This window comes from Myotis brandtii, unplaced genomic scaffold (genome assembly GCF_000412655.1).
Source record: "Myotis brandtii unplaced genomic scaffold, ASM41265v1 scaffold2587, whole genome shotgun sequence".
NCBI lineage: Eukaryota > Metazoa > Chordata > Mammalia > Chiroptera > Vespertilionidae > Myotis > Myotis brandtii.
Genome location: NW_005359828.1, coordinates 30,603 through 41,427, shown reverse-complemented (window position 1 = coordinate 41,427; position 10,825 = coordinate 30,603). Strand labels below are relative to the sequence as shown.

Below are 10,825 nucleotides of genomic sequence, written 5' to 3'. Positions count from 1 at the left end.
TAGGATGCAAAGAGGAACATCTGGGGCTTCATTGTGTCTTGGGATCAGGAATGTGAAGGCGAGAAGGGCTGGGTCTACCTTTTAGTTCCTCCACCTCAGCCGGCTCCTTGTCTCTCTGACTTTGGATTATAATCATAGTGACACCGTCACTGCTACAGAGGGGACAGGCCCAATAATGCCACTTCCCGGGGGTTCACTGTGAGGCCCCCTCTCCTAGGAGCGCAGACCCAGAACTGACAGGAAATGTAAGCTCTGAGCCACGATTCTCTCCTTTTACACCTGGAGCCACTGAGGTCCAACTCAGCACCTCCACAGGTGCCTGAACCCCCACATGACTCAGTCCCTGTTCCCCACGGAGACACCACCACCTCCCCACACAGTCCCTCACTTACCCGTCTGTTGGCCCAATGCTGTGGTGGGTAGGGGAGGATCCTCAGAGCCTCCTGGGGATCAGAATGAAGTGTGAGGGTTTGGTGCTGCTATTTCCCCACTTGAGCCCGGCTTCTCCTCCTCAGCTTGAGCCCCAACGTCTCCCTCTGCCATGACCACCCCTCCTGTCCTCGCCCTCACTTACCCCTCTGCAGGCCTGACCCTATGGCTGGGAAGGAGGGAGTCCTTGAACCCCTGGCCCTGGTGGTTCCGTAAAATCCCTCCCTGAGTCCCAGCTCTCCTAGGACTCAGCCTGTTTGTCCTTGAGATCTGAGGTCTCTTCTGACTCCTGGGACTCTCTGCCTGGTCTGAACTCAGAGTTGGGCCTCTAAGGTCCCTCAGAGCAAAAACCCCCAGTAACTCATGAGCTGTGGACAGGGGCACTGTGGGTAGGGGGCGGGGTTCATAGAGGGTCCAGCATGAGGACAGAAGGAGGGGAAGACCTGGGTGGACTCTGGGCCCCCCAAAACTCAGGCTTTTCTCCTACATCTGTGCTGTGGCCCAGTCAAGGCCAAACTGCTGCTCACCTGGCACCTTCTAGACCCAGGTAAAGGGCAGGGATGTGCAAAGGTAGCAGGGTGTCTGTGGGGCAGATGTCCTCTGGGTGACCATCCCTAGAGGCTCTCCCTCCCTTTTAGCCCATAATTCCTCTGGGGACAGGACCTTGAGCTGACAGCTCAGCAGACTGGCTCAGAGGTTCCTCAACAGAGACCAGGAGCACCAGGGGCTCACTGGGGAGTGACAGCAGGAAGGGGGAGGTGCTGTGTGAGCTGTAGCACCTGTAGGTGCCCCCGTGGGCTGAGGGGAGGGAGGTGCTGCCTGTGTCCACCCTTTCAGGAGATGACCCTCCTCTGTGGAACCACCCAGTGCTCCCACTACTTCAATCACAGATCAGACTTTGCTGGGGACAGAGACAGAGATGACCTTGGAGCTCAGAGAGGATAAGACAGGCTGCTCACCTGAGACTAGGAGATTTAGGGGCTCACTGGGGAGTGACAGCAGGAAGGGGGAGGTGCTGCGTGAGCTGTAGCACCTGTAGGTGCCCCCGAGGGCTGAGGTCACAGGACTCATGGAGAACTCTGCCTGGAACTGCTGAGCTTGGTGCTTTGATCTCAGACGCAGGGGGGCATCCGCTGCCCCCTCCTTCGACAGAAGAAAAGTGTCCCTCGGGCTCTGTGACTGACACAGCAGGGTCACCTTTCCTTCAGATGCCACCCTGAGGCCTATGTGCACCACCACTGATAGAGATGGTCTGTCAGGCAGGTGTCCTAGAGAGAGGGAGGGATTAGGGCTGCCTGCCCACCCTGTTCTCCCCTGAGAGTCACCAGGCCTCTCTCTGAGGACCCGTCTCTCCGTCTGTCTCTGTTTCTCTGAGTCTCCCCTCTCTCCACCCAACTCCTGCCTCCCTGTCTCTCTTCCTCCCTGGGGCCTGCACTTTCATTCTGGCCTCACCACCTGAGACCCCCAGCAGTACCTGTGCAGAGTCTGGGTCCCTGACTGAACCCACTGGCTCCTCACCTGCCACCAGGATGTCTAGGGGGTCGCTGGGGGCCGACCACTCAGAGGAGAGGTTGTATCCACCGTAGCATCTGTACCGGCCTCCATGCGAGCTGCTCACAGTGTCCAGGGGGAAGTGGGCCTGAGAGAGCCCAGCCTGGGGCTGCAGGACAAGGCTCTCGGGGAGGTCCTGTCCCTCCTCCTTGTGCAGAGCGAATCTGTCATAGCCGACATCTGAGCGACACTGGAGGGTCAGGTTCTGTCCAGAAGCCACGATGGGGCCCTGCTGGGTCAGGAGGGAGGGCTTCCCAGACTCACCTGAGGAGACCAGACGTGAATTACAGGGGTTACTCCTCCCATAAACCCTTTCTACTGGCCTGGCCCCCTGGTCTCATTGTCTCTCTCTGTATCTCTGATCCATGGACCCCTGTACTCCCTCACCCCATCCTCTCTCATAGGGCTCCCTTCACAGCAAAGATGCCAATAATGTGTCTGGTGCCTCAATCCATGATGAGACAATAATGGGACTCACCTGAGACCAGGAGCTCTAGGAGGTCACTGGGGTGTGACCACACATGGGGCCTGTCCCTGTAATAGCCATAGCATCTGAACATCCACCTGTGGCTGTGGGTTACAGGGCACACAGGGAAAAGGGTCAGGAACTGCCCACTGGGCTGTGGCTGTGAGTCCAGAGTCCAGGAGAGCCTGTGATCTCCTTCCTTAGTCAGAAGGAACCTGTTAAATCCCTGCCCTGAGCCACACTGGAGGTTCACCTTCCCTCCTGAGGTCACAACACGGCTGGGCAGGGCTGAGAGGCTGGGTTTGCTGTAGACTCCTAGGAGAGGAGGAGGCAGCGTGTTAAATGGGGCTCACACCCCCCTCATGTCCCTAGGGTGGGCTGTGAGAGGGAGACACCCTGAGAGCAGACCCCCTTCCTGAGGACAGAGCCTGAGGCTGGGACCCCTGAGTGTCCTCTCACCTGTCACCACCAGCTCCAGGGGGTCACTGTGCCCTGACCAGCCTGTGAATCTGATATAGTAACAGTAGTATCTCCCTGCATCATTCTCTGTCATGCGTGTGATGGAGAGCTTGACCTTGTCTCTGGGATTCCACTTAGTCTGTGTTTTCCAAAGCACACGTTTTTGTTGTCTATACATACAGAACTCCTGGGCTTCCAGGGTCCCCTGACACCAGAGGGTCACAGGGCTCCCATAAGGGACCACAGGGCCTGGCTCAGCCCACATGGTGGCTTTGGAGAGGGTCCCTGGAGGGAAAGCAGAGGGTACATTACATAGACATCTCAAAATCCCCATCTCCCAGCTCATCCAGGACCTCTGTGCTCCCACCTGAGCTCCAGGGGTGAAGTGACAGGTGGGACATGAAGGCTGGGGAGGACTCACCTGCCTGCACGTGGATGATCTGGCCCAGACTCAGCCCTGGAAGAGAGTGTCGGTGAGAGGTTTGTACCCGGATGTCTGAGCTGATTCCCTTCCCATCAGGCCCTATCCACTCACCACATGGTGGCTTTGGAGAGGGTCCCTGGAGGGAAACCAGAGGGTACATTACACAGACATTCTAAACTCCCCATCTCCCAGCTCAGCCCAAGACCCTCTTGGCCACTCAAGCTGCCTGAGCCTGAGGTTCCCCATGAACAATAGAATGCATCTGCCCCTCCTTCTCCCCCTTCCCATGTCCACTACTGACCGAGGCAGACTACAGCAAAGAGGATGGACATCATGGTGTCTGCTCTGAGGCTTTTGCTCTGCAGTAGGAGGAGGTCACCTCATCCCAGGACCTCTGTGCTCCCACCTGAGCCCCAGGGGTGAAGTGACAGGTGGGACATGAAGCCTGGGGAGGACTCACCTGCCTGCATGTGGATGATCTGGTCCAGACTCAGCCCTGGAAGAGAATGTCTGTGAGAGGTTTGTACCCGGACGTCTGAGCTGATTCCCTTCCCATCAGGGCCCTGTCCACTTGAGCTGCCTGAGGCTAAGGTTTCCCATGAACAAGAGGATGCAGCTGCCCCTCCTGCTTGGCCTGAAGGACAGAGATGCACAGGATGTGGTGGGTCAAAATCTGCTGCTGTCCTTCCGGGACCTCAGAGCTGTGAACCCACAGCAAGCAGACCGCCCTCCCTCCCCCCAGGCCTGGGTCAGAGTTTTTCCATGATGAGGCGTCTAGAGACTCTCAGCCCAGATCTGTGGTCTCTTCTGACTCACAGGGACAACTGACCGAGGCAGAGAAGAACAGAGAGGATGGACACCATGGTGTCTGCTCTGAGGCTCCTGCTCTACAGATGGAGGAGGCCTGGGCCTGAATGACAGAGATGCACAGGATGTGGTGGGTCAGGAGTTGCTGCCATCCTTCCGGGCCCTCAGAGCTGTGAACCCACAGCAAGCAGACCTCCCTACCTCCCCACGGGCCTAGGTCATAATTTTTCCATGATGAGGCCTCTGGAGACTCTCAACCCCAGATCTGGGGTCTCTTCTGACTCCCAGGACCCTCTGCCTGGTCTGACCTCCTTCTCAGAGAGGACAGGACCCAGGTTCTCATCCTGAGTCCACCCTCAACAGGCTGGCTCTACCTGCAGCTCATTACCTGTGTCTTCAGCCCCCCCAAAGGGAACTCTCTTTCTGCCTTTGACTCATCCATAAACAAGTATTTACTGCTCACCTACTACCTGCCGAGTTCTTGTACTAAGAACAGAAATATATCCGTGATCCAGGCGACTCATTTCCTATATTTTGAGAACTCTAATTAGTAGACTAGGGCATTCTAAGGCTAATGTTGTAATTCATTGTTTACAAAGGAGAAATTTAAAAAGTATGAGAACTGGACTAGACCATGTCTAGACTGTGTTTGAAGGAACGGCTGTTTGAGTAAGTGGAGTGTGTTCATTTTAGAAAGAGAGAAAGAACGTTTTAGAGCCCCTGGACACATACAGACTATCTGAAAGGGAGGAAGAGAGAGGGAGGTGGTGGCTGGTCATGGATGTGGTGATCACTACACAAGGGCATGGTGTGATATCTTTAACACAAAAGGAATATATACTGGTAAGAAGCAAACTGTTTGGTCAGATCGTCTTATAAAATCCTATGTGCCACGTATTACAAATAAACTAGAAAAGTGCAATATTTCTAAATAAAATATCAACAGTTATCTATACTAATAAAAGGATAATATGCTAATTAGACTGGACATCTTCCAGACATCCTTCTGGACATTCTTCTGGACAAAGCCATGGTGGCGGGGGCTGAGGCAGAGGCCAGCAGGGGAGAGCAGTTAGGGGTGATCAGGCCGGCAGGGGAGAGCAGACAGGCAGGTGAGCAGTTAGGACCTAGTGGTCCTGGATTGTGAGAGGGATGTCTGACTTCCCGCTGATTGCCTAAACCGGCAGTAGGACATCCCCTGAGGGGGTCCCTGATTGAAGAGGGTGTAGGCTGGGCTGAGGGACTCCCTCCCCCTCCCCTGCATAAATTTCATGCACTGGGCCTCTAGTTAAATTATAATATTGTGTGTAAAGTGATGTTCCATAAATGGCTTATATGGACTTGTGTGTGTGTGTGTGTGTTCATTGGGTAATTGTACTTGTCTGATTGGGTGGAAACAGAGGTGAGAGCTGAGGTGGGAGGGTCACATCTGGATGATCATGAACACCCTTCAGTTCAGAAAGAAGAGTCTGGATTTACCCTCAATTCAGGGAGGATCATGGAAGGATTTTGAGCAGAAAATGGGCAGATTCTGAAATGAGGTTAGATTCCTATGTGGAGGGTGAACTGGAGAAGGGAGCTAAGAGCTCAGGAAGGTGGTGGACATGACGGCTGCCTTGGGGGGTGTGAAGGTGACCTCCCTCCCTGCCTTGTTGAGTTGGGGACACCCAAGGGGCCCTCAGGACAGTGAGCCCAGGGGTGGGGAAGGAGGAGCCCGGGGGCTGTGCCCGATGCATCTGCTCCCACAGGGAAGCTCAGGGCCTCCTCCTGGCCCTGGGACATAGGTCCTACGTCCCACACAGGTTCCATCTGATTTTCTGTCTGTGAGCAGCGGGATCTCTCCATCTCTTTGGCGTCAATCATTTGAGTCATTTCTGCCTCTTCAGAGCACCTTTGAGGCCGGGTTTCACTCTGCTCTTCAAGCTGTGGAGACTTCTCAGGATTCAGAAAAAAATGACATTCATCACACACACACACACACACACACACACACACGAGTTTAAATATCAGTTGTGGCACTATCACATCCTGAATAGTTGAAAGACACTTGAGCAGGCCATTTCCTCCCTTGACCTCATAGCAATACAAATGTGGTGAGAATTCTTCTCAACTGAGATATGGAGGAAACGAAACCAGCCATACAATGCAGATGAAGATGGTGGAGGTTGGGGAAATTGAAAAGCGGAGATGCCTCGTCCAAAGGAGCAGAAGGAAGACTCCAGGTCAGTCAGACCTGCAGACAGATGAGACTCTGAGGATCAGGTGAGACCTCAGATACTGCTGAGCTGCCCCCTGAGAGCCTGGACTCCCCCTGAGCTCTCATCCTGGGGAGATGCAGAGCCACGTCCAGGGCGGGGCCATCTCCTGGCCGTGGGTCTGCAGCTGTGAAAACCCAGAAGGGCAGCAGCAGCCCCTGACTCACCACATCCTGTGTGTCTTGGTCCTTCCGGCCCAGGCCTCCTCCATCCGCAGAGCAGGAGCCCTCAGAGCCATGACGTCCATCCTCTCTGCTCTTCTCTGCCTCGGTCACTTGTGGAGACCGGCAGCAGGAGGGGATGGGCAGGAAATTCCTCCTTGTTCTTGTGGAACCTCAAGCTCAGGCAGCTCGAGTGGACAGGGCCCTGATTGGAAGAAAATCAGCTCAGACGTCCGGGTGGAAAACTCTGACAGGATTCTCTTCCAGGGCTGAGTCTGGGCCAGGAGGACCCGTGTGCAGGCAGGTGAGTCCTCCCCAGCTTCATGTTCCTCCTCTTATGTCATCCCGTGGGGCTCAGGAGGAAGCACAGAGGTGCTGGGATGAGGTGATACAATAAGAGTACTTAGGGCTGTTCTGGGAGATGAGGGAGGGAAGGTCTTTGTAATGCAGCCCCTGGTTTCCTTCCAGAGACCCTCTCCAAACCCACCCTCTGGGCTGAGCCAGCCTCTGTGATCCCGTATGGGAGCCCTGTGACCCTCGTGTGTCAGGGGACCCTGGATGCCCAAAAGTTCTATCTGTATAAGGAAAGAAAACGTCTGCTTTGGAACACGCAGACCCGATGGGAGCCCACGAACAGGGCCAAGTTGTCCATCAAACAGATGAACCAGGACTTTGCGGGGAGATATCACTGTTACTATCACAGCCCCACAGGCTGGTCAGAGCCCAGCGACTTCCTGGAGCTGGTGGTGACAGGTGAGAGGCCCTCAATGGTCCCAACCTCAGGCTCTGCCCTCAGGAAGGGGGTCTGCTCTCAGGGCGTCTCCCTCTCACAGCCCAGCCCTGGGGGACATGAGGGAGGAGTGAGCCTATTTAACACGCTGCCTCCTCTCCTGCTAGGATCCTACAGCAAACCCAGCCTCTCAGCCCTGCCCAGCCCTGTCGTGACCTCAGGAGGGAACGTGACCCTCCAGTGTGGCTCAGGGCAAGGATTTGATGGATTCATTCTGACTAAGGAAGGAGAACACCGGTTTGCCTGGTCCCTGGACTCTCAGCCACACCCCAGTGGGCAGTTCCAGGCCCTGTTTCCTCTGGGCCCCCTGACCTCCATTCAGAGGTGGACGTTCAGATGCTATGGCTGTTACAAGATGGTGCCCCAGGTGTGGTCACACCCCAGTGAGTCCCTGGAGCTCCTGGTCTCAGGTGAGAAATTCTCATCCCTACCACCTCCATGTTTTGAGAGACCAGACAGGTTATTTGTATCTTTGCTCAGAGGGGAGCCCCCTGTGAGAGGGTGGGGTATGGCAAGATTTGGGGCTTCTTGATCAGAGACACTGAGTGTGAGAGACACAGTGACACCTATGGGCCAGAACAGTAGAAGGGAGTTTATGGGAGGAGCAGCCCCTGTAATTCACATCTGGTCTTCCCATATGTCTCTGGGAAGCCCTCCCTCCTGACCCAGCAAGGCCCCATCGTGGCCTCTGGACAGAACCTGACCCTCCAGTGTCGCTCTGATGTCAGCTATGACAGATCCGCTCTGTCCAAGGAGGGGGGACGGGACCTCCCCCAGAGCCTTGTCCTGCAGCCCCAGGCTGGGCTCTCTCAGGCCCACTTCTCTCTGGACACTGTGAGCAGCTCCCACGGGGCCCGGTACAGATGCTACAGTGGATACAAACTCTCTTCCAAGTGGTTGGCCCTCAGTGACCCTCTGGACATCTGAGCAAAGATACCAATAACTTGTATGGTTGTTGAGGGCTGTGGGGGGGGTCTCAGGTGGTGATAGCCATGACAAGGGGTGTGGGCTCTCCAGGGAAGGAGACAGCATGAGCCATGGAATGGGAGCAAGAGGAATAGACTCAGGGAAAACAGAGACAGACAGAGAGGAGGGTCCTCAGAGAGAGGCCTGGTGACTCTCAGGTTAGAACAACGTGGGCAGGCAGCCCTCACTCTCCCTCCCTCTCTCTAGGACACCTGCCTGACAGACCCCCCTTGTCAATGCAACCAGGGATCTTAGGAGAGAACATGGCCCTTCCGTCAGTCATAGAGACTGAGGGACACTTTTCTTCTGTCCAAGGATGGGGCAGCTAATCCCCTGCTTTTAGATCCAAGTTTTGAGCTCACCAGTACCAGGCAGAGTTCTCCATGAGTCCTGTGACCTTAGCCCATGAGGGGATTTACAGGTGCCACAGCTCACACAGCACCTCCCCCTACCTGCTGTCACTCCCCAGTGAGCCCCTGGAGCTTCTGGTCTCAGGTGAGGGATTCTTGATCCACTTCTTTCTTTTCTTTTTTTTTAAAAAAATAATTTTATTGATTTCAGAAAGGAAGGAAGAAGGAGAGAGATAGAAAAATCCATGATGAGAGAGAATCATGGATCGGTTGCCTTTTGCAAGTCCGCCACTGGGGACTGAGCCCACAACCCCGGCATGTGCCCTTGACAGGAATCGAACCTGGGACCTTTCAGCTCGCAGGCCAATGCTCTATCCACTGAACCAAACCAGCTAGGGCTTGACCCACTCCTTTCGATGCTCAGTCAGCTCAGGGCCCTGTAATGAGACCCTGGGGGCTCCACCAAACAATAGGTTCCAGACCCCCTAACTCTAATGCTCATCCACAGAATCCTGCTCCCCAGGTTTTGAATAAGGGGGATCTCTTAGCCATAAAGAAATAATATGATGGGGTTTTATATTTCAGACAAAACACTGAACAATACAACTTAATTTCTGTATTGAAACCACTTTTCTTATTATTACTGAGCTATGGTGGGCAGCCAAACTCTGCTGCAAAGAGACTCCGTGCAGGTTCCAAGTTCAGAGATCAAGGCAGGCTAATAATAATCCAATGAGGAGACCAGGGAACCTGGCAGTGTAGAGAAAGGGCTCATTAAGGGACTGTGTAAAGCTTATGATCTGAAAATTGGGGCCTCTGAGAGCACAGAACCTTGAAGGAAGGTTCTTGTCTCCCCAAGTCCTCACACTCTCATTTCACAATTCTCAGGAGCAGTTGACACTGCTGGTCCATCACAAAAAAAGATCAAACCCAAAATCACTGAGTGGGAGAAGCTCTCACTTATGGGGCTGGGGGGGGGCACGATAGAGGGTCATATCCTGTCAAGGAGAGGTGGGTTTCCTGTGTGGACAGCCAGGGTCCTGGGATTTCTCTGGTCTGCTCTGACGTCTGTGAACACTTTGTCCACAATTTCTACTTCCTTCCCCGAAGACTGCACAGTGGAGAATCTCATCCGGATGGGCGTGGCTGGCTTGGTCCTGGTGGTGCTCGGGGTGCTGCTATTTGAGGCTCGAAACGACACCAGAAGGACCCATGGTGCAGCCAGGATGTGAACACAGAGGGGACATGCACCGTTCAGAGTGGGGGAGCCTTGGAGCCCATCTGATGAACCCAGGAGGTGCTGAAAGAGAATATGGACCATAATTGGAGAAACTGTCTGCTGAGAACGTCCAGGGGAGAAGACATGTTAGGTGAGGTTTAGGTGCAGGAGAACGTAGGCCATGTCCCTGTAAAGGACGCCCCCTCCATCCACCTGGGGTGCTCTCCCTGCCTCCTGTCCTTGCTCACTCTCCTCCAGTGCCATTCTGTTCTCACCCTGTGACATGAGGGTCCATCCCACATGGCTGGTTCGGATTCACATCTATACACCCTTTCATGCGGGGCCACATCCATCCCAACAAAATGAGGTATCTTCACAACCTTGGGATTTTTTAAACCATAAAGAACAAAGGACGGGTACCTGGTACATTGTGGGCAAACGTCAAAATAATGCAGCTCAGTGACAGAAAGCGTACACATAAGGTCAGGGGTAGTGTGATTGCATTTATGTGAAATGTCCAGGAGAAGGAAACCCATAGAAACCGAAATCAGATTGGTTTGTCTGGGTTGACCAGGAGGACAGATGGGAGATGGACTGTTAGGTGTTTTTTGGGGAGTGTTGGCTATAAATTGATTGCATTTATGTGAAATGTCCAGGAGAAGGAAACCAATAGAAACCGAAATCAGATTGGTTTGTCTGGGGTTGACCAGGAGGACAGATGGGAGATGGACTGTTGGGTGTTTTTTATGGGGGTTGGTTATAAATACTTCTTGAAACTAGATAGATGTTGCCATTGAGACATTGTGCTTCTTGAAACTAGATAGACGTTGTCATTGAGACATTGCATATTTATTACATTCTAGTGAATTTTATATTTTAAAAGACTTAATTGTATGTTATGTGACTGTTGCATCAATAAAAATAAATGCAAGTGAAACACGTGTGGTT

The 10,825-nt window shown here is 53.7% G+C and overlaps 1 protein-coding gene and 1 pseudogene across 1 annotated transcript; one reads left to right on the top strand and one right to left on the bottom strand.

Moving 5' to 3' along the window:
- Nucleotides 1-1,320: 1,320 nt before the first annotated feature.
- LOC102245021 (leukocyte immunoglobulin-like receptor subfamily A member 6) lies at nucleotides 1,321-4,192 on the bottom strand. Its single transcript, XM_005868005.1, has 6 exons — nucleotides 4,159-4,192; nucleotides 3,327-3,362; nucleotides 2,906-3,190; nucleotides 2,459-2,761; nucleotides 1,948-2,244; nucleotides 1,321-1,697 (listed from the first exon to the last, which is right to left on the bottom strand). Exons 1-6 carry the CDS (start codon nucleotides 4,190-4,192, stop codon nucleotides 1,321-1,323), a joined length of 1,332 nt encoding a protein of 443 aa, XP_005868067.1.
- Nucleotides 4,193-6,627: 2,435 nt separating this feature from the next.
- LOC102244724 lies at nucleotides 6,628-10,014 on the top strand (annotated as a pseudogene).
- Nucleotides 10,015-10,825: the final 811 nt, after the last annotated feature.

Bases quoted from the DNA above. Each gene is read 5' to 3' on its own strand.
- LOC102245021 (XM_005868005.1), bottom strand. From the start codon at position 4,192: ATGGTGTCCATCCTCTCTGTTCTTCTCTGCCTCG. The intron at 3,191-3,326 runs GTGAGTCCTCCC...CTTTCCCTCCAG, and splicing joins GATCATCCACGTGCAGGCAG to GGACCCTCTCCAAAGCCACC. The intron at 2,762-2,905 runs GTGAGAGGACAC...CTCCTCTCCTAG, and splicing joins CCTGGAGCTGGTGGTGACAG to GAGTCTACAGCAAACCCAGC.